The 24,311-nt window shown below is 38.4% G+C and overlaps 1 protein-coding gene across 1 annotated transcript in view; it reads left to right on the forward strand.

The window, feature by feature from the left end:
- Positions 1–1,677: 1,677 nt before the first annotated feature.
- The window catches only part of SLC17A6 (solute carrier family 17 member 6), a 43,975-nt gene continuing 21,341 nt past the window's right edge, over positions 1,678–24,311 (forward strand). The window contains exons 1-3 of the mRNA XM_032240995.1: positions 1,678–2,629; positions 5,431–5,683; positions 7,153–7,271. Of these exons, the coding sequence (XP_032096886.1) occupies positions 2,544–2,629; positions 5,431–5,683; positions 7,153–7,271 (458 nt within the window). The 5' untranslated portion in view covers positions 1,678–2,543. The remainder of the gene's footprint in view (positions 2,630–5,430; positions 5,684–7,152; positions 7,272–24,311) is intronic.

The following is a 24,311-nucleotide window of genomic DNA, read 5'->3' on the forward strand; positions in this document are numbered from 1 at the left end:
ATTGTTTTACCCTAGAAACAATGCTTTTATGTTGGATTTATATTTCTTAGTTTCCCCTCATATTTGCATAATTGCGACCTAGCTATCATACTTATTGATGGTTTAGATACATCTCCAGTTATCTGAGGTTCAACTTAAGATGGAATGTTTAGGAAAATCATTTCTGCATTATCACCTCAGCTTCACAAATATTTGTTGTAAATTCTATTTTTTAAATAACTTTCCAAAATTTCAAAATCATTAATATCCCTAAATAAATATAATTTAATGAACTTAGTTACTAAAAATTTGAAAAATATGGATATTTAGAAAACACCTAGATAAGTCAAGTCCTGAGTAGCTTGAATCTTTTAATCTTTTTGTTTGTTTGTTTTTTAGCAAGGAAGTAGTTTTGTCTCTTTATACTTGATCTTGAGAAATAGATATTATTCTAAGCCATTCCATAGTGCTAGAGAAAAACCAAATTCACTGTTTTACTGAGGATATATATTTTAGACAAATTTATCCAAAAAAAGAGAAAAATTTCTTTATTATCCTTTTCTTTATCATATTTCAAAATGGAATATAATTTGACAACTATCAAACTTAATAATGGTAGGTGGTTTTAGATATTTTTGAATTTTTTTTCCAGGTATCCATTCAGTGAATACAGAGCCATTATACCATTTGAACTATTCAGGGGAATATTCTTACTTGATTCTGAATTTAGATCCATACTTTTGAGATATTTTTCCAGCATCTTAATTAAAATCGACTCCCCCTGTTGACTTATATGACAGCCAAGGTTTTGACCTTGAAAATCTGCTTCAAGGCCAATCTGTTTTATAAGCATTGGCCTGAATCATACATGAGAAGTTTGTGATTCATGTAAAAGAGATTAATAGTTTACCTTAATCTAGCATAGTTTGCTTGCTTTGCTTAATGAAATAAATTCATTGATACTGTACTTATATACATAAAACCAAAAGTATTACATGAATGTCTTTCAAAACGTATGCTTTAGGAGAAGGTGATACAAAGAAAAAAATATATATAAGTTTTGAATGGAATATATGTAAATTAAAATAAATCTTTAAATCATCATCATCATAATTTGTCGGCAAGCACAAGGTATAGCCACATATTTCATCAGTATACTGGCATTTGAGTAGTGTACTGTAAATTCTTTAAACAAAGATGCTTAAAATTCCAAGGAATTTATCTTAAACTTCCTGTCTTTTATTTAACCTTGTTCACTGAGTTTACAGCTATTCTTTTATTTTCTCCTCTCCCTACCTCGCACCTCTTTTTCTTTATTCTTCCCTTCCTCCATTCTTCTTTTCTTCTCTCCCTTTCTTTTTTTATTTCTTTCATTCATCTTTTTCCTGTCAGGGGTTAAAACAAGCATATGAGTAATGTAATTATGCATTTTGTGTGCATAGATTTTACATTCAAGGGAGCCTAGGTGTCTTGAAACATTACAAGCATAAGTGAAATATGTTGAAATCTTTCTTCCCTGCAATATTGGCATCAGTGTGCTGGACAAAATGTAGCAAACTGGAAGTAACTTGTCAATTTTTAATAAAGTTGTCTTCCCTAGCAGAGTTAAATGCACCATTCTCCCTGCAAACTCTGGAGATGATGACATCTTCCCACATGGTTTCCATAGCATCCATTCCTGAAGAGCCCCAGTATGGTCCTTGGTCAGGGAGATCCGCCCAGCCCCCCTAGAAAGTTGGCAACCTAGCTAGCCAAAAGAAGCGTCCCCTTTTCCTGAAACTTACTCTGTCCGTGGTGCTGAACCATTCTATCGAGACCCGCCCAGACGGGTGCTGTCAGCCGCTGAAAAAAAATCTTGCCTGACGCTGCCCAAATCAGAACTGTGTATCTTTTATTTACTCACGTCCTCAAAGAGCAGCAAGCCTTCTCCATCTTAATTTGACTCTACCGCAGAGCACAGTTACGCTGGCGTGATGGGAGGAGATCATGGGCAAAGAGGAAAAACTAATAGCAGCACTGCTCACCTGAGACCTGAGGTGCTACCATGAGTTTTGAATATGCTCTGCTCTTTACAGCAAATACACCATTTTTAAAAGTACTATTCTTTTGACTTTGCTGTTACCCAAGGGTTCTGTGATATTCCGGCCTCTCCGTTTAAAAGCCAGCAGACTTGAGAGCAGTAAGTCTTCAAAACCGGGAATTTGCATTGTTTTTCAGCTGACCGACTTCCAGGACAAGGACTCAACCGCATCTACCCAAATACCATGGCACTGCTTGCACCCTTTGCCACCGGATCCTCCCCTTCCAATGAGACTTTCTGATTGTGTCTACCAACTCTCCTATTAGGAAACCCGTGGGTTGCATGCAGCTATTCTGTTGTATTCTCATTCTCACTCTCCCTCCCTTCTCTCACTCTCACTCTTGCTGGAGGCAAGCCACTACCATTCTGCTAAGAAGGAAAAGCCCACAACTGCCTTAAGAGATTAAGGCAGCATGCGCAATCCTCGCCTTTCCTAGCAATCACTGTTTAAATCTGGCAAGAGCTGACAACAGTCTTTGAAAGAATGGAATCGGTAAAACAAAGGATTTTGGCCCCAGGAAAAGAGGGGCTAAAGAATTTTGCTGGAAAATCCCTCGGCCAGATCTACAGGTAAGACAAAGCAAATCCTTGCTTACCTGGGGCTCAGCATGAAAAAACCTGCAGGGCCATTTCCGCAAACCATGGTGGCTCAGGAACATTGTAATATGATCGGAAAGTCTTTTTGTTGCCCATTGCTTGGAGCAGGGGTGCTCTGGAAACCTGCTTATTAATGCAGGAATGTTGCACTAAATGAACCTGTCTGGTGTGTGTGTGTGTGTGTGTGTGTGTGTGTGTGTGTAATTTTGGTATCTGCAGAGTTTTATTCTTTACTACATAGGATTTATCTTCTTTACAATTTAGAAATGACCAGCACCTGCTCAAACAGTCATTCTTTTAGTGCTTATATATAACCCGAATTAAACTCCTTTGATGCAGACAAACGAATATAAAGCACAACCCTCTGAAAATTAGCCAAGAAATTCCAAAGAATAATGGTTTTAATATATATACATACAAGTAAGAGAGAGAGATCTCAGCTTCAAAAGCATAGTAGAGAATCCCCTAGTGGAATCTTTCTTCTCTATTGAATAAAGAAGCATCAAAATATATCAATAATTGATAGTTGAAGCAATTCCTTTCTCTGAGCCTGAAACAATGTATATGCATTTTTAATTATTTTCAGTCTCCTAGAGTCTATTTCTTGCATAGGAAATGTCACAATGCCCGGAAGAACAGCCATAAAAATAACAAGCAACATTGCTTTGAAAGTCCTAGAAATGATTTAATTTTTTAATCCTTCTGTAGTCACTATACTAATTATGCTACAATCTGCAAAACTTTAAATCATTTCAGGTATGCTACATGGATACAGCTTTTTAAAAATAATTAGAGCAAAATAAAGAAGACAGGGAAGACATAAAAGAAAAAACAATTCCAAAGGAGCATTAATTTTAATATTTGGGAAATTGAGGTCTCTGTAAATGCATGAGAAATATAAGGAAAATGACCAAACCACTCCCAAATTTTCCAAATCTTTTTAGGTTTGGCGGGCTTTATGTAGGCACGATTATGCACCTATGCGGCAGTAGATACTGCAAGGGCCCTGCAGTCCCACAGCTACCCTGTAAAGGGCTGTTCTTTCCCGGTACAACTGCCATCCTGTGCAGAGTTCAACGTTGTATATTTGGGCACACAAAGCCAATGCAAAAAAAAAAAAAAAAAGAAAGAAAGAAAGAAAGAAAAGAAAGAGAGAAAGAAAAAACACATCAGCTGATTTTTTTCTCCCAGTGAAAATAAACTGCAATGTTTTCTAACATTATGATCAGACTTTAAGAATAAACATTAACCTAGCCACAAATACCTTTAAGTCCTATTGTCCAGGTACTATTTTATAGAATTCGGAAGTCTGACATTTTTTTCTGGTAGCCTCAAACTACTTGACAGCAATATCCCAAGCTATGCGTATTTGAAATTAAATTAAAATTTTCACTTGCTTCACCCTTGTGTGGTAAAACAATTGGGTGTGCACATAGCATTCAAAACGGCACAGGTCAAAATTACATGGTAGTTTGGAAAAATATTTGCGAATTGTAAACGGAGAGGCTTTTTGTTTAAATATCAAAAGTATCAATCCCAAGGGGCTCCATACAGAGATGTTACCGTATGCATTCCTTTTGTTTGTTTGTTTGGTTTTTGTTAATAGAAATTTCATGAACATGTTGTAGACTAGAACACCACCACCTTTTAGTGAAATCATTCCTTTTCTCCGCGTTCCCCTTTCCGTTTGGCCCTTCTCCCAAGGACAAAAGCCAGAAATGAATTGATTCAAATGGGTGAAATCTTATGAAACACTATGCAAAAACAAATTTTTACATGAGATCTTCCACTTTGATGTGGAATATCTTACAAAAGTTGATTTGGGGACTCGTTTGTATATCTGGGAGTCACATTTTGTGTCTCGGGAAATGGACTCTTGACATTTTTCGGTGTTTGTAAGAGAGATAGTAATGACGCAAGATTGTGAATAATTAATTATTCATGTTCTGTCAGTAGGAAGCTTAGGTGTCGCCCATATGCTGTGGAGGTCTTTGTCTCCAACTCGAGTAAAAAGAAAAAAAAAATAGTATGAGGTGTAACGGGGTTAAGCATTGAACCAGAGCCCTGGGGGCGGGATGAAGGGGAAGGAGAGTGTTTGACACTCTCAGCGAGAGTTCTCAGGCCTTCTCTTCAGGCACAGGCAATGGCCTAGAGAGGCCTTAGTCTCAGGGGTGCCCCAGGCTCAGCTGGGGGTGGGGTGGGGAGGGGGTTTGGAATACTAGCATCCTCAACCTGCAAAGCTTCCGCTTGCCAAAAACGGAAAAGGCAGCACGGGTGGAAAAGGCTCTCTGGTTGGGCCCGCCTGCAGCGGAGCAGCCCTCGGGCGCTGGATTGCAGGAGCACAGGGTAGCCAGGGGAAAGCCCTGGGGAGCGCAGGTCGGCAGGGGAGGCGCCTACACAGGTGCGGAGGAGGCTCTGGTAACCCCTGTCCTCACAAAATGCAGACCCTGCAAGAAAGTTAGACCCAAGCAGCCCGTGTTTCTGAATCAAAGCTTTCAGAGGTGGATCCCGAGATGGGGACTCGCTGCCTTAGGCCTAAAGGTGTTAAAGTTGAAGGGACGCTGCCTCTGAGGCGAGGAGCAAGGGCAGAATGCGTGAGAGCCTGGGAAGTCTTGCAGTTTGGTGTCATGCCACCAGCCTAATCCCTGAGGGAGGGCTGAGGTCGACGGCCCTCCTCCCAACCCCTATGGATCCTGAAATATGGGAATGGGTCAGAGTCAGGGGTGCCTGAGCTGCCACGCACGTCCTTGACTGGCCCCTGCTCTGCCGCGCAGGGTGCTGGAGAAGAAGCAAGACACCGGGGAGACTATCGAGCTGACAGAAGATGGGAAGCCCCTAGAGGTGCCTGAGAGGAAGGCGCCGCTGTGCGACTGCACGTGCTTTGGTCTGCCGCGCCGCTACATCATCGCCATCATGAGCGGCCTGGGCTTCTGCATCTCCTTCGGCATCCGCTGCAACCTGGGCGTGGCCATCGTGGACATGGTCAACAACAGCACCATCCACCGCGGGGGCAAGGTCATCAAGGAGGTGGGCAACGGGTGGCCACCCTGGCTCCCGCCCTTCAGCCATGTGGGCTTGCAAAGCTGCATCTCCTGTTTGAGCCCCATTTCCCCCCTCAATGGAAAGGAAGGCTTGGATGCTCCCTAAGTTCCTCTCTAGCTCTGCCCTTCTAGAATGGACTCCAATAGTGTTATCACCTCCTTTTTCGCTCTGCGGTCCAGGCCTTCCCTTCCCCATCTGCAAAGTGGAAAAGAGCGTCTAGCTCACTAGGCTTTGTGAACTGTTGGTGACTGGCAATATCCACTAAATCTAAATAGAAATGTATTTGTTTTATTTGAATGAATAGTGTAGCATATTAATTATAGTTTTCCCGGGACTTTATTCGGTCCCTCCGAAACATTCTTAATAATCAAAATGAAACAAACTAGAAAACAAATAAAATCAGCTGTGTCCATATTAGCAGGTTTGGCTGAGGAGTCTATCGGAAGGTTTATGTCTCCACAGGAGGAGCTGCAACGCTGGAGGGTCCCAGGGTGGCAGGGAATCGAGCTCAGAGAGGGGAGGGTCACGTCAAGGTCACAGAACCCCTGGGTCCCTACTTAGAAACTCCAGCTGCGGTAGAGGAGACAAAGCAGGAATTGAGAGAAGAAACTGGGGAAGGATCTTGGAATCCGGGAGACCTTGAAAAAGTCCGCTGTGTGTCAAAATATTATTCGAAGGAGAAAACGGGTTCCCAGTTACCTGACAGGAAAAGTACACTCCTATCTTTCGGAACTTAATATTTGCGCCCCAGTTTACTTTGAGGCTCCCTTGGGGAGTCACCCAGGCTGACCAGGGCAGAATTGGACCTCTACCTTCAGAAATACCCCTGCCCCATTTTATTGCAACCCCTGAGCAATGCCTCCCACTCCCTTTACTCCCCCCAATTCACGGATGACTCCAAACCCTTCAGGCCCATATCCGTCTCCATTTGTGAGGACACCCTTTCTCCTGGCCACTCTGAGCCCTGCACCTTTCATCCTTCGCTCCCCACCTTCCTTTCCCAGAACTTCCCTATTTATGTCTCCAGGGTTGGATTCCGTTCTTAAAGTCACTACACTACTGCATTCGCATTGGCCGGATCCGTTAAGTGGATCCCTGCCAGGAGTCTCCATCTGGCTAACAAATCTCTTCATGGGGAGTTCGAATTTCCAAGACTGGGGCCCTCTAGATTCCTAGTTCATTCAGAGGATCCGATCTGCCTACCAGCAGTCGAGGAGGAAAGCCAGTGCTCCCGGTCTCACTGTTAATCACAATATATTTCGTTAATGAGCAAGGTTTTTCCGTTGCAAGAGGCAATTTTGTTAGGAAACGAAAATGAAGCCACCCTTATCCCCAGAATGCGTGAAGTGTCCAAGCACTGGGGGCTGTTTGGCTTGTGAACCACTGAAAGTGAGCCTTTGGCACTGACTCTATCTACTCTTTCCCTTCACCCCTTTTTTTCCTACCCCCCATAGAAAGCCAAATTCAACTGGGACCCGGAAACCGTGGGGATGATCCACGGTTCCTTCTTTTGGGGCTACATCATCACCCAGATTCCGGGAGGCTACATCGCATCTCGGCTGGCAGCCAACAGGTAAAGCGCCAGGAGGGACTGGGGCTCGGGGAGTGGTGTTGGTTCCCTCCGAAGGGGCGGCAGAAGCTGGGAGCAGAGACGACAGCCCCAGGGGGTTTGAGGGCTCCCGGGAGAGATCTTCTAGTCCCTTGACACTCCGTCTTAGGGCTGGAGCTGCTGGTGACTCCTTCCAGAATTAGTCGCCTAAATGGATGTAGGCTCTCTGGGACTGGCGCACGCGGCCTCCTTCCCTCTGCAGTGGCTGAACCGGCTTTCGGAGAAATGATCGACGTGCCTTTTGGCCTGACGGGAGCTGAGGGCAGGCGGGGAGCAGGCAGAGCAGGGAAAGTGCGGCAGTGTGCACAAAGGGGTGGTCGGCGGCAGATGCTGCGCTCTCCCCTGCACTCCCCGCGGGCGCCCAGGCTCCCCGAGGGTCTGCCCCGACCCTGCCCAGATGGTGCTCTGGGTCTAAAGGATTTGTTTCTAGAGGGGCTGGCACAAGGGAGGCAATTCCACCTGTTAATGAACTGCGCAGAGGCGGAGGTTGGGGAGCCCTCAGCTGCTTTCAGTGGCCTCCGGCCTCTCTGTGGAGTCCACAACCAAGGTCCTAGCGCCAGTTCCCAGAAGCGCCACCAGCAAAACCTGCAGAGACACCCCTAAAGCAAAAGACGTAAGGACTGATGGGATGGGGTGTCGAGGGTGACGGCCTGTCCACCAGAGGGTGAGGGGCAGTTTCCTTTGCTTCATTGTGTGTATACTGAGAAACAAAACTAAATGTTCTTTACATCTGAATTGTTGAGCCGACATAGAACACAAGCACCATCTCTTCCTGTTCTTTCTGCTTAGATACCGCGAATAAAGATTTCCAGTCTTTATTCAGATCTTGTACCTAAAACTTCACTTCTCTTCCTACACTCAAAAGTCATATTTTAACGAAAGAAGACTAGAACTTGTCACCTCCATAATCATGGTCATATGCAACTTAGCCCTTTGTAATTTGGGCACAGCTCATCTCTCAGGCCCCATCCGGGGGCTTTTGTCAATTACAATCCCTTTCACTAGCGGTGTCTTTTCTGCCCAAAGCTTCTCAGAGTCCTCAGAGCCTGGGGAGGAATTCTTGGAAATGTATTTTTGGCTTAAGAATCTCTAGAGTGAGGATTTGGGGACAGTGTTTTAAAACGTCGAGAGGAGAGTGCCATACATTAGGAATAATGCCTTTCGAGTATTGTCTTTACTTGACAACACGGATGGTCGACACTAAGACCAAGTAGTAGACAATAATTCCTTTAAAAAATCAATTTATTGCTTATATGTAGCACATTATTTTTATCCATTCATCTGCTGATGGACACTTGATGAAACTCACTATGTAGAGAACTCTTTTTTATAGATGTGATAAAGAAAACATTGATATTAGACAAAACATTAAATATTCTGTTAAATATTATTGATAATGAACACGTTACATTTTTTTTGATTTTCAGATCCCCAATATATACAGTCTTCACTCCTTTTTTGTTTGTTTGTTTTCCTAAAAAGTATTTCCTAAAATAAAGCAACGTATTTAGAAAGATACTCCAAACATACATGCATGAAATGTTTGCACTGCAGGGGGGGAAATATTCAACAATTCACCAAAAAGCAAAAATGATACAAGAACTTAATATGATGTCAAATGAAAATATAATGGTGGTGACTTTAAGGTTATTTTCGGAGTCAAAATATTCACCTTGCCAAATATGAAAATGCTAGCATTTGTCTGCCAGGAAAAACCACCAGGGATGCTCCAGCTTTTCCTCTGTAACACTAGGAGGTCAGTAACTGGTTTTTCTGATTTAAAAACTGCAAACTCATGAATATCTGTGACACGTTTAGCAATGAAAACAGTGATGCTGACTCAGGTTCTAACTGACTCAGGTTCTAATTTATTTGGCAGATTTTCCTCAAAGAAAATTAATAAAATTTTTTTTTTTTTTTTTTGAGACGGAGTCTGGCTTCCTCTCCCAGGCTGGAGTGCAATGGCGCCATCTCGGCTCACTGCAACCTTGGCCTCTGGGTTCAAGTGATTTTGCTGCCTCAGTTTCCCCAGTAGCTGGGACTACAGGCATGCACCATCATGCCCAGCTAAGTTTCATAGAGAAAAAGTTTTAAATTCTGGAATTCTTATTTGGATCCAAATTTAATCTTGCCATTAAATGGGTATTCAAGAGAGAGGGCTTAATGTTTTCATATATAATATGCTATGTTCTATGAGACTCAGAAAATTAAAAATGTATTGTAAAATATCATGGCCCTATAGAAAATTATATAGATCAACTTGCTTATCATGCCTGAAGATTCTGACATATTTGCTTCATTTTTAAAATATAGCAAAACATTGCAAAATGTAATTGAAGCCTTGCGTGAAAATGGTTTTTAAACATGTATAATATTTTCTTTTGAGATTATAACAGTATTGCATATTAATTTAAAAATCATAAAAACAACAAATAATTTAATCATCTTGATATCCCTACTATTAACATGGTAAATGTCCAACTTGTAATACAAATGCTACATAAAATTTTACCTTAGAAGGCTTTTAATAAATATAAAATGAGAGATTTTTATAAGTTGTTTGAAAGATATTCTTATTACGATCTCTTTTTCAAAAACAGTAAAAACAAAGCAGCAAGACCAATCTTTCACTTATAAGCATCGTGTACCCATTCAAATCAGCTTGTCTATATTGATCACTTAATAGTAGAATGAGATTTCCCTTGGGTAGGAGATTGGGGACAGATTCCTTTCCCTCCAGTGCAAAGGAGGCTTATTTTGGAAAGTGTTTGCCATCACTGTTGTGGGTGGAACTGAGGAAGAAAAACTGAGGTGTGTGGAGACAGAGTCTCAAGAGAGAAAGACTTCTGGCTACACCTCCTGGCAAATTTCTCAATGAAAAACAAAGAACAACTACTTGGCTTCTTCATTTTATTGATTAAGCAAAGAGAGCCCCACTCTTGGTCACAATGCAGACTCTTGGTTCTTATACCAGTCAGATTCTAAGTACATGTACTTTCCTGATCATGGAGAGGAGGAGTTGGAAGAGTCAGTGGGGGAGCATATCCAGTCTCAGAGGAGGGAGGGCTCTTGCATCACTTTTTCCTTTGTCTTCCCTTAAAGAGCTATTGCACATTATGGGTGGGAGAATTTAGTCTCCACCAGGAAAGGCCTTTGTGTGGGGGGGGGCGGGGTGTCAAAGGAGGATTTCTTACAAAATATTTAATGTTTTAAGATGAGAACGTATTAATATAGTAATAAAAATATGTGGGGAGTGCAAATTATTTTTGTCTTTAAATAATACAGGATATGGACTTATAGTAATCCATGTGTTTACAAATATGAAATTTCTAAGGACTGGTTTTACCCTGTATTTAAATTGCTCTGAGGTACTTGAAATGTTTAATAGCATAAATAACATGCATATGTGAAATATATAAAAGTATATATATGAAATATGTAAAAGTATAAATATGAAATATATAAATATGTAATTTTTTTGGAAAAGACGTTACCATGGAAGATCAGATACAGCAAAGGGAGTTTGATGAACCTTATATCTTTAATGTATAGCACTCTATCACAAAAACTGTTTTTGCCTTTATTTAGGTGGTGATATTATTTAAACTCTATTTAATATTTTTAATACCCTGATCCTTTCCTCTAGATTTCTCAATGCTGCTTTAATTTTAATTTTTTACATACTACTTATCACCACCTGTCATACCAATATTTTATTTATTTATCTGTTTGTCTAACATCTTCCGTTCTACCACAAAATGCAAGCTCCCCGAGTGATGGTAGTTTTGCCCATGTTTTTTTTTTTTTTTGCTGTTGTATTACCAGAATCTCAGAGAGTACCTGACTCATGATGCGTATTTGTTGAATAAATGAAATAAATATCACAACAAGGCGTTTGGGAAAAGCAAACAAACAAACAAAAGCCAGCAGTAAGATTTAGGCTATAAAGCCAAACTGTAGGTACAGGCTCTCGAATGTGTTATTTAGTAACTGAATAATATACATTGGTATTTAACCCACCTCAGTATTTCTGTAAAAGAGGGCTAATTAAAGTACCTACCTCATATGGGTTGTAACAGCTAAATATATGTAAAGGTTTTCGAAGCGCCTGGAACCAGGTAATTGCTGGCTATCATTTATTATTTAAAAAATAATAAATGATATTTATTAAAACTTCTGTGACTATTCAGTTTATTTTTGTCTAAATTTACCTTAAACATTAGTAATTCAAATGGTTTATTTCCAATGTGATAAAAATGCCTCTTTTCATGAGTCACATTTCTACATTTAAAATTGTTTTCCCATGTACATTATTCAAATTGAAATTATTGTTCAGTAAAAATTCCATAAATATTACTTGAAGGCTTTTAAAGAGCTGTCCTAAAAAATATTTTTAGCCAAGTGTATAAAGTGCTAGTAATTCAGTGTAGGCAGTCTTTGAATTCTAGCCAAGCATAAATACACTTAGAGAAATCCATTTAAGCTTTAGGTTAGCCTTCTGTATTCAGAGTTATAGTTTATCTTCCCCTACAGTAATCCTGTATTTTTGTCTTTTCAGGTATTTCTTTAATTTCTAACTTGGCTTTTTCTAAGGAAAAATACTTCTTTATTTGAATAAGACACTTAGGATCACCCTTGGTTGCAGCATAGAGTGAACCCCCTATAACAGAAAGAACCCATATTATTGGTGGACAGAGCTCATCTAATCCAGCCCTTTCATTTTACAGAGCAGGAAATGAAATAGAGAATGAGGGAATAGTGATTTATCTGAGGTCACAAAGGGATTGTGACTAGAACTCAGGTGTCTGGTAATATATGATGGCAAGGTACCTCTACAATGAAATTGAACATCTCTGTCTGATGCTATGTGCTTCCTTGCAAAGTTAGCTTTCAGCAGTAGGTTGAGCCTTCTGCTATCAGAATGAATGATTACAATCTATCATGCCCCAAATCCAGGGAAGAATTCCACGAATTAGAGAGAGAAGCCTTTAGCTGGCCCAAGGGATCCTTAGATTTTATTTTGGCAGGAGAAACATATTGTATATTTTGTGTGTGTGTACTGGCTCCCAAGCTGTTTGGCTGCAACATAGGCGATCCAGCCCTTTTCTCTGCAAAAGGCAAGCTTCACACTTGAGAATGACTAAAACAAAGAATGTGATATTCTACACCAGAAAACATGGCATTTATAACTTTTTCTGCCACTCAGACACTTTGGCAGTTTGGGCTCTTAGAACTAAGATTCCAGAGATTTGAACATGACTGGCTGTAGGTTAGACTTTGGTCTGCAAAAACAAAGGGATTTATCCTTGGGGTTTTGACTGATGCAACTCAATTTATATGCTGTATAAAATAGAAAGTAATTTATACTTAAAAGTGAGCAAATCCAAAAGCTTGGTTTTAAAATTTGCTAGTGCACATTTATATTTATAAAAATAAAATTTTATAAACTTTAGGTAAATATTCTGGCTGGCATAATTATAAAAAAACTCTTGTTAGAGTAATTTTCTAAAAGAGAAGAAGACAGACATTTTAAACATAATATCTTCATGTGGTAAGCCCAGAAAGGAGCAATTTTACTGGTGCTATTCTTTTTTCTTCAGAAAGATAAAACAATAAGGATGTTATTTATTTATTTGTTGGAATAAGCATTTGAAATGAATTTCTAAGCACAATCACACACACGCACACACATATACACAGTTACACACAAACACACTGTTGGTCTGTCTATATAATTTTTTTTCCTCTCTACTTACCTATCCATTGCAACATCCATTGCAAGGAGGAGTTCCTCAACCCTTGTAGTGAGAAATAATTTGTGACTTCCTTATGTGTGAGAAAATAATTCAGACTATGAACTTAAATCCTGATGAAAGGGACCACCATCCCTTTCCGGTGGAAATGGTTTATAAGCATCCAGTCTTTTAGGGCCAGAGGTGACTTTCTCTAGCTCATGCATCTAGCTGCCAATCAAACATCTAGCCGCCTTCCTATTGTGTGTCCTATATGTTAGGTATCTGGGGTAATGCAGGAGAAGTCTGCACTCTCCTGACAAAAGAAAATACCCTTTACGATAAGATGTATAGACAGATTGAGGAGGGAGGGGTCTCCAAGGGCTTGCAGGTGTTTTCATGATATGAGTTTCTCTTTCTCTCCTTTTTCATTCTCCAATCCCCTTACCCCTCACTAGCTCTGGCTTTTCCTGCTGCTACAGCATTCTGCTACTGCAGTGCAGAGGCAGCTTCTGGAGGGGAGGGACATGATTTGAGAAAGGAGAGAGTCAGGTGGGCAGCTGGTAGAGTGATGCTCTCGCTGCCATATGCTACCACTGGGGCTGTGTAATCTCTCTGTCATGAGTGATGAAGTCATTTTTACAACTTAATGATGTATCAAGGGACCCAGAGGGTTGGCTCGTGCCTGTGTATTCCCTTTTTAATATGGGAGTGGGGGCATCAGATGTGACAAAGGGAGGCATCCAAGCCCTGATTTGATTAGATTAAATAGATTAAACAGCCTGAGTCAGTCTACTCCTGCAGACCCTCCAGGAAAGAATTAGTCCCACACCTGGAGTGAGGAACACTAGTTTCCTGTGAAGTGACAATCCACTGCCCAAATGGAAGTGGATTGATTGATTCAGGGAAAACGAACATCATCTATAGAAGTGACAAGTCACCAGTGTTCCTGTTACCTCTTCTGGGCAAATCATTTTGGGGTGGACTTGATATATGAGGGTGTTTGTGGCTGTGGGTCATAGAAAATATGACTAGCAATATCAAAGCTAACTCATTATGGGCCCTATTGAATGCTAATCATCAGGCAGTTTGTGATGCAGGTTTTCAGCAGCTGCATTTGCCTTTCCAAACATTTCTATGTCATGATTACTATTACACCTCTTGATCCTGGCAATCTCTATAGTGGTATAGAGATTCCTGCCATTTAAGAACATTAGTGTTTATAAAATAATGGTACACGATCCTTTCATACTGTAAAAGAGGAAAGCGTACGTGTGTGACAAGTAGAAGAAAAATAGAAATTAGGCTTTAATCTGAAAATAACCAGTAAATTTATTTAAGAATGTTATTTGCTGCAGAGGAAATCATGAAGAAAACAATTTTAACTGGTTTTCAAATGGTTTATTATTTTGAAAACAACTTTAATAAGCAAATGGGCCTTATTTTATTTCAGAGACTGTAACACTGTTCTTTGAAAAATTAGAAACACCCATCAATTTCTATGTCTTTTCTTAAGAAATTATAAAATTATTATTTTACACAGTAATTTGCACATTTCTTTCATTTTTTCCCCACCCCGATTATTAATGGCCTATCTCTGACTTATATTCACGCTAGGAGTGGGTTTTAAAATTAGCACCTTAGGTGTCAATTATAAGAAGGAAGACATTAAATGAAATGAAATACCAGATTGCTTGAGATTCAGCTTACTATTTAGCACTTTACATATATTTAGAACTATATATATGTATATAGCTAAAAATGATATATATATGTGTTTATTAGTATCTACAACATGATTATTTCTTCTGAGAAAGTCATGTTTTACTGAGTTTATTGCTAAAAATTGTGTAATTTGCTAGAGTATTTCACTGATAGTTTTAATATGTAGTAATGACATAAATATACTGCCTGATATTATACAAAACTAACTTTTACAATTTAAAAAATCAAAAAATTCAAAATATAAACAAGTATTTAGTTTGAAGAAATACATTTCTAGAAAATGCTTTTTCTAGAGTGGAAAGAGAGAAGATATGAATTATACTATAAAATTGTCTTCATAATTGCCTTAGTTTTCCATTTTGGGAGGGAGGTGAAATTAGAATTGAATAATATGCATACATATAAATAAATAAATATATATATATATATATATATATCACAAAATGTATAATGTACATTATCTTTATCCCTCACAGTGACTCTATAAGGCAGGCATTCTTTTTTAAAATTTTCTTTATTATACATTAAGTTCTGGGGTACATGTGTAGAACTTGTAGGTTTGTTACATAAATATACACTTGCCATGGTGGTTTGCTGCACCCACCAACTCATCATCTACATTTAGCATTTCTCCTAATGCTTTCCCTCCCCTACCCCCCTACCCACAAACAGACCCCAGTGTGTGATGTTCTCCTCCCTGTGTCCATGTGGTCTCATTGTTCAACTCACACTTATCAGTGAGAGCATGTGGTGCTTGGTTTTCTGTTCCTGTGTTAGTTAGCTGAGAATGATGGTTTCCAGCTTTATCCATGTCCCTGCAAAGGACATGAACTCATCATTTTTTATGGCTGCATAGTATTCCATGGTATATATGTGCCACATTTTCTTTATCCATTCTGTCATTGATGGACATTTGAGTTGGTTTCAAATCTTTGCTATTGTGAACAGTGCCACCATAAACGTGTGTGTGTGTATGTGTCTTTATAGTAGAATGAATTATAATACTTAGGGTATATACCCAGTAATGGGATTGCTGGGTCAAATGGTATTTCTGGTTCTAGATCCTTGAATAATTGCCACATTGTCTTCCACAATGGTGGAACTAATTTACACTCCCATCAACAGTGTAAAAGCATTCCTATTTCTCCACATCCTTTCCAGCATCTGTTGTTTCCTGACTTTTTATTGATCACCATTCTAACTGGCGTGAGACGGTATCACACTGTGGTTTTGATTTGCATTTCTCTAATGACCAGTGATGATGAGCTTTTGTTCACATGTTTGTTGGCTGCATAAATGTCTTCTTTTGAGAAGTGTCTGTTCATATCCTTCTCCCACTTTTTGATGAGGTTGTTTGTTTTTTTCTTGTAAACTTATTTAAGTTATTTGTAGATTCTGGGTATTAGCCTTTTGTCAGATGGATAGATTGCAAAAATTTTTCTCCCATGCTGTAGGTTGCCTTTTCACTCGGATGATAGTTTCTTTTGCTGTGAAGAAGCTCTTTAGTTTAATTACATCCCATTTGTCAATTTTGGCTTCTGTTGCCATTGCTTTCAGTGTTTTAGTCAGGAAGTCTTTGCCCACGACTATGTCCTGAATGGTATTGCCTAGGTTTTCCTCTAAGGTTTTTATGTTTTAAGTCTTACATTTAATTCTTCTTCCATCTTGAGCTATTTTTTGTATAAGATGTAAGGAAAGGGTCCAGTTTCAGTTTTCTGTGTATGGATAGCCAGTTTTCCCAATTCCTTTTATTAAGTAGGGAATCCTTTCCCTATCGCTTGTTTTTGTCAGGTTTGTCAAAGACTAGATTGTTGCAGATGTGTGGCATTATTTCTGAGGCCTCTGTTCTGTTCCATTGGTCTATGTATCTGTTTTGGTACCAGTACTGTGCTGTTTTGATTACTGTAGTACAGTTTGTAGTATAGTTTGAAGTCAGGTAGCGTGATGCCTCCAGTTTTTTTTTTTTTTTTTTTTTTTTTTTTTTTTCTTAGGATTGTCTTGGCTATGCATGCTCCTTTTTGGTTCCATATGAAATTTAGAGTAGTTTTCCTAATTCTGTGAAGAAAGTCAATGGTAGCTTGACGGGGATAGCATTGAATGTATAGATTACTTTGGGCAATATGGCCATTTTCATGATGTTGATTCTTCCTATCCATGAGCATGGAATGTTTCTCTATTTGTTTGTGTCCTCTCTTATTTTCTGGAGCAGTGGTTTGTAGTTCTCCTTGAAGAGGTCCTTCACATCCCTTATAAGGTGTACTTTTAGATATTTTATTCTCTTTGTAGCAATTGTGAATAGGAGTTCACTCATAATTTCGCTCTCTGTTATTGGTGTATAGGAATGCTTGTGATTTTGGCACATTGATTTTTTTATCTGGAGACTTTGCTGAAGCTGCTTATCAGCTTAAGGAGATTTGGGGCTGAAACGATGGGGTTTTCTAAATATATGATCATGTTATCTGCAAACAGAGACAATTTGACCTGTACAGGCTTGTCATGTAGATATATTGTGTAATGGTGAGGTTTAGGCTTCTACTGTACCCATCACCTAAATAGATAATTATACCTAAGAGATAATTTTTCAGCCTCACTCCCCCCACCCAGCACTTTCACACTCCTCTCTTTAGAGTCCCCAGTGTCTATTATTTTTGTCTTTATGTCCAGGAAGGCAAGCAGACTGATGCTTCTTTTATTCATGAAGAAACTGAATACAGAATTGTTTTCCCAAATACCACTAGATGGTATTAGGCAGAACTGGGTTATAGACCCCAGGCTGTCTGATTTCAAATTATATCATTCTTTACTAAACACATTTCTTCTGTTAAATATCTTTACTTTTTTAAAATCGTATTTTACAGCTTTGTAAAAAAATCACTATATTATTTAGTGCTGGGCTAGGTCAATAGGAAAAGAACTTGCCTGTGGAACAATTTTAAGAATTGATTTACTTGTGTGGTTTTCATTGCTAGACAAGTCTTTCAATCAGAGAATAACTTTAAAAAGTTTTAATGATGACCATCATTTTCAGGGCAGTAGTGCTGTGAAACTCAATTATAAGTGTCAAAGTTAAGAGCAATCCTAGGGACAATAAAACTCACTTGAACATTAAATGTTTTTTGTTATATACTCTATTTCCTTCTGTCTGTTAATATACTGAAAATATATTTAATGCTTCTGAATTCTAGCATCAGACCAAACAAAAATGATGACTGTCAAGCATAATATAATATATATGACTACATTAAATATTAATAAATGATGAGGTTCTTTAAGATGACACTATATCACCTCTGAAGCATTATTTCCTAATTTAATTTTAAAAGCAGAGCTTCAGAGGCAGTAGTTTCAGAGGCTGATGAGGATGCAGTGATGGACAGACACTGTGATGACTATTAGTTTCAGGGGAATCCAGTGTTCTTTGTAAGGCATAAGAATGAGGCCAGACTGGGCCATGTACTTGAACTCAGCAAGTATCTCAAGTGAGGATTTATCTACAGGAGTATTCTAAGTTATTGTCCGTAGCTGTCAACCTACAGTTATTCTATGAAAATAACTCAGCTTCCTAGGATTGATAGGATACCCAGAACAGCAGTCTGTCCCCATTAAAAGCTCAAGAACAAATAAATTGTCAGTTGCTTGAAATAAATATTAAAAGAAGAAATATCTGTTATCACCTACATATACATCAGAAAAGGAAGTTATGATTACCCTCAGTTGAGAGTCTTTACACAAAAGAATTGGATGCTCATTCCTAAGAACATGCCATATCAAAAGCATTCCGTTAGTGCCATGAGGTTTAAAGAAGTGGAGACCTGGACCCAATTCTCCAAGAGAAAAAACACTGGGAGGGCTTGGAGAACATATGACTTCATGATTTAAGTCTTATAAAAGTGATCTACAGTAGTTCAGCAATATCCGAGAGAGGAGACTAGTTGAAAAAGAGGTATATTTTTGAGGGTGGGGACGTAAGTGAGTATTGAAAGATAATGTGGAAGGATACTGTGACAGTTATTGATTTAAAGAAGACTGTGAATTTTCTTTTCTGGTTGTTTCCCATCAGATATTTTAGATGGACTATTGAGACACAGGTTAAGAGACTGATGCATTTCAATCAATTCTGTGTGAATTCAGAGTGGGAGATAAAATTCCCACTACATGTATTCATGCACTTCACGAAAGCTGCTAGAATTTCAGCCTGATATGGAACAACCGTGTGTTCATGGGAACAGAATTAACACTATTTAATCAGTGCAAAATCACTCTGGAGAAAGAGATGAAGAATAACCATTCTTTAAAAAGCCTATTAAAAGTTAGGAAATTTCTGTATAATAATAGCTAATCTTGACAAGCCGTTTATTATGAACTAGACAGTGTCCCCTTTCATAATCGATTTAACCTTCATGATACTTTTTTTTTTTGAAGTATGGAAAGATTATTTCCATTATACAGACCAAGAAATGAGGCTAAGAGAACTTAGGGAATGACAACTTGCCCAAAGTTATACTTTGCAAGAAATTGGAATTTGGATTTTTCACAGTGTAATTAAAAAAACCCTCTAATTCTCATTCTTAACTAATGCTGTATCATACTATTTAAATGTCTGCAAGAAACAGACAAATAAATGAGGCTAAAAGAAGTTTAGTAATGACACCTTGCTCAAAGTCACACTGAGCAAGAAACTGGAGTTGAAATTTGGATTTTCACAGTGTAATTAAAAATATTCTCATATTCTTAACTAATACTATATCATGCTATTTAAATGTCCCGAAGAAAAATATGTCAGCTGCTCAGTCAACTTCGTCAATAAGAATGGTCAAAAGTGGGACAGAGAACTTCGGTTTCATTTTTGAACTAACAATCTAATATAAAATTGTGTTTTTTAAAGGACATCTTCCCTTTTAGCAGTGGTTCTATTCTATCCTTGCCTCTCCTCTCTGTAATAAAAGGTAAACCCTTTGTTTCCACTATGTCCAGCTTATTCTCAGTCTGGTCTTCACCCCATATCTGTCTCTTTTGTGATGTCCTGGGGGAATACCTGGCATGGTACTGCTAAGCCAATGATTCTCAAAGCAGGACAAGCAATACCAGCACCACCTGGGAACTAGTTAGAAATACAAATTCTCAGGCCCCAAACATGTCTACTGAGTGAGAAACTCCAACACCTACCAATCTGTATTTCAAAAAGCCCCTGGTTTACATGATGCATGTGAAAGTCAACAAACTACTGTGCTAAATGATTTTATATTCTTAAATTTCTTTTTCATATTTAGTTCCACTACTTCTTTCATTTCTTTATAGAAACCTAGACTTTGTTCAAGAAAATACAAAACTTTCATAAGTGAACCTCTCCTTTTAATTACTTACTTCAAAACATATGAGAGAGATAGGGTAGAATTCTGGTTTCACTTCCCACTGCTGCTACCATCCATCTTTTTATAACATTTTCATCTTTCAAAGTTTACGTTATTTTATATATTGCTGTTGGTATTGTTAATGCCAATACTAGTGTTGCTGCTATTGCAGTAAGTAGATCTTAGTGGCGAGACATCCAGGATCTACACCAGATAAGTAATAGAAACTGTAGTTCTCTACCTACTATCTTTATGACCTTGACAAGTTATTTTAATTCATTTGGACATAGTTACATCATCTGTGAAGTAAGGATAGCAGTAAGAGCTTTCTAATATTGTTGTTCTCTAAAAATGAGAATCTGGAAGTAATCTCCACACTAACAATTCCATAACCATTGACTAATGCTGTCTTTATCTGACCGGCTCACAGTTATGAATTTATTTTCATGTGTCAAGCATCAGACTAAGTCTTTTAGATTATTTTGTTTAGCCTTATAGCAGTCGTAAGAGAGAAAATACATTAGTACTGTTATCGTGCAAGTTCTAACATTCTTTAAATGCTTGAAGTGTGACAGTCATTCTTCTGGGTTTTTTACTTCTAATAACTCATAGGTTCCCGTTAATACTCCCATTGCTTAGATGAGAAATGAGGCACAGAAAGCTACATAAAATGCTCAAGGTTACTCAAGTAATAAGTGACAGATGAACCGTGAACCCAGGCAGTCTGGCTGAAGAATCCATGCTCTGAATCGTTACCTACTGATGTCCTTTTTACAGACAAGGAAGTAGAAGTTTAGGGAAGTTAAACAACTTACCAGTTACATAATTATTAAGTGACAAAGCTGGGGTCCTACAAAAATTACTGTAGCATATTTATGTCAGCCTTTTCCCCCTCTCCTACCATCAGTGACTTTGACCCCTTGCTCCTCTGCAAGCCATCATCCTGCCTGAACTTACATGCATTTTAACCACCTCCTGCTTCCTGCCTTTTAGATCCCTTTCTCCTCAATCCCAGTCAGCTTTATATTTACTTCACTTGAAGAGCATAATTGTCACTTACCCTCTGTGTTCACCCCAGACTCGATTGTCTCCAAGATGTCACAAACAGATGAATTTCAACCTTCAGCTTTTTGGATTATCTACACTTCCTCAAAGAGGCTTTGATGTTTTTCCTTCTCCTAAGCACTTGAGCCACTATGTTCAGCCATTTTCAATACTGCCATAGTTTCTGGTACATAAGGTAACCCCTTCCATTTGTGAAGCTTTGCTGAGCCATTCCTTCTTTTTGGAAAGTCTTTCTTCTTTTTGATATTAATCGTTCAAAGTTTCCCTACCAAAGGTTTGTGACTTGGTCAACTCAGCTGAAATGAGGATTTTTCTCCACTGTTTTCGATTTGTGCTTCTGCTGTGGCCTTTGGCGTACATTGTTCCTGGACTACTTGTCTCTCTTTCCCTCTCCTACTACACTGAGACCCATCCTCTTTTTTTTTCTAAGTGCCTGCTGACATCATGTGAATGAAAGAGCACAGATTTTTAGGTCAGAGAGCACTGGATTTAAATCTGAGCTCTACTACTTGATTTTTTTCTTGGCCATACCACTTTATTTCCGTTTCCTTATTTATGAAATGAGAGGAAAGTCTAACAACTCAGAGAGTTGTTGTGAGGATTAAATGAGTCAATATAAATGGAGAAGCTACAGTAAGTGATCTCTAACTCTTACCTTCTCCGCCACACAAGACTCTCCTCTGAATACAGTCTAACAGGGGTTCGAAGTGTGAATGCATGAATGGATACTGAATGCGGAGGCTGCTTCAGTTTTGGCTGTGTGGCAAGACAAAGTATAAAGGCTTTCCATTTAGGGCAAGAATTTTGATAATCAGAATTTTAATTACTTAGATATTAATTAGGATAACAATTCTATAAAATTAAGAAGGTGAGATTTCTAAAGTTTGATAGATTCTATTCTCAACTAGATACAAGAAAAATCAGTGGATTTTGAGGTGCAGTGGTCACTAATAATAATAATAATAAAAGGGATAGATAAAGAAATTAAGAGGTCAGGCACGGTGGCTTACATCTCTAATCCCAGTACTTTTGGAGGCTGAAACAGGCAGCTCACTTGAGGGCAGGAGTTCAAGACCAGCCTGGTCTACATGACAAAACCCCATCTCTACTAAAAATACAAAAAAATTAGCCGGGCATGGTGGCACAGGCCTGTAGCCCCAGCTACTCAGGAGGCTGAGGCCTGAGAATTGCTTGAACCCAGGAGGCAGAAGTGAACAAAGATAGTGCCACTGCACTGCAGCCTGGGTGACAGAGTGAGACTCTAGAAATTAAGGAACTTAAAATTAAAACCATTTCAATTATGCCATGATACTGTATAATTAGAAACATTATTCAGGGCAAGAATGAAAAGTAAAAATTGAAGTGATCTATTGGCATTTTATTTCAGAAATCATAGTGTAATTTCAAGTGGCTTTTTAAAGATTATTATTTAAATTTACAGTTAGAATGCTGAAGCATATTACTAACTACCTAATATATGTATAATCAGGTATAAATCCTTGTGGCAAAACTCAATGGGTTTTAAATAAAACAGAACTGTATCTGAAAAAGGTATCCTCTATTTAAAACTAAACAACCTGAACTTGTGATTTTTCTTACCTTAGGTTTAGTTTCTTCATCTATAACATTGGTATATGGATAATACCCATGTCTCTGGGTTGTTAGGTGCTTGTGGAGTTTATGGCATGGGAGGTGTTAATGTAGCAAGTCGAAAACACTCATTAAATTTAGTTCTGACTATAGTGTGCACTCAACAAATAGTTCATACTTGATTCAGCTTTACTAAGGGAGTGATTTTTCTCACAGGGAACATTCAGCAATTGCTGGAGACATTTTTTGTTGTCGTAACTTAGAGGAGGGGTGTGTGCTACTGGCATCTAGCAAATAAATGCCAGAGATGGTGCTAATCATCATGTAGTACACAGGACAGCACCCCACAACAAAGGGTTATCTAGCCCCAAATCTCAATCATGAACAGGTTGAAAAACTCTAAGCTAAAGAGTGGATAATATTCATCTTTCACCAGCTTATCACAAGATAATCATATTTGCAAACCCTTTAAAAAGGGAGAGAAAGTGATGATATAATGTTACATTAATAGAAAATAAAATTTATGGGTCATACCTCTAAAATAATTATAAGAAAATAAGACACACATATTACATAAACCTGGATTAAAAAGTTTTTCCTCAAACCTTAGCATACAAAATTATCTTTGGCTTACAACAAAAGAACATCTATTTTGAGCAAACAGCACAGAGGAAAAATGGAGCAGAATATTCACTTCATGAGTGACAGCTTACCTCAGTGGAGAGAAGCCACCAAGGGAGGGCAGGTACAGGCTACATATACTTTTGCACAAAATTATTTGACCAGTATATGATCTATAGAAAAAGAGTTGTTTTAATTAGCTCCTTTTGTGATATCATTTCTCACCTTTCTGTAGCAGATTAATAATTGTCATAGATGGCCCTTTGCAGAAATCCAGGTCTTAAACAGTAACATTTAAAAGTGCCCACAAGAAAGATCAGAACTTCTATGAGGGAACCAACATTGACTGAATTCAAGGCTCAGGTTTGACTTGATAAAATTTGCATAAAACACATAGATTAGTTCATTGGAGATAGCATGTTCCAAAACATCTTTGCAAGAGAATAGTTATAAAGTAACCCAGTTAAAGGAATATTTTTCTTCCTCAGTATAAACATTATAGAAGTTTTTTTTTTTTTAACTATAGAATGGAATGGAATGGAATTTTTACTTGTACATGGATAAAAGCTTTAGCATTGTATTTCCAGCAATTTTTTCTTGAATTGTTGTGTGTAGGTGTGCTGCTAGAGATGTGTCTCAAACAGAATCTGCCCATTTACCCACTGGAAAAAAAGGAAAATAGTGAAAAACTTGACAGCAATATATTAAGTATAGTTATTTTCATTATTTCAAGAACATGTGCTAAGTGATCTAATCATGAAGTTTTTGGGGACATTCAAAATACAAGTTTGTTTATAAAATTTCTATGTATGTGCAGCTTCTAGGGAGGTTACAAATAGCTGCAAAATGTGAGGAACAAGTTCATTTATGCGTTCATTATTTTTAACAACTCTTCAGTTATTACCAACCGTGTGCCAGGC

Source organism: Sapajus apella, unplaced genomic scaffold (assembly GCF_009761245.1).
Source record: "Sapajus apella isolate SASKATOON/1434 unplaced genomic scaffold, GSC_monkey_1.0 scaffold47, whole genome shotgun sequence".
Classification (NCBI taxonomy): Eukaryota; Metazoa; Chordata; class Mammalia; order Primates; family Cebidae; genus Sapajus; species Sapajus apella.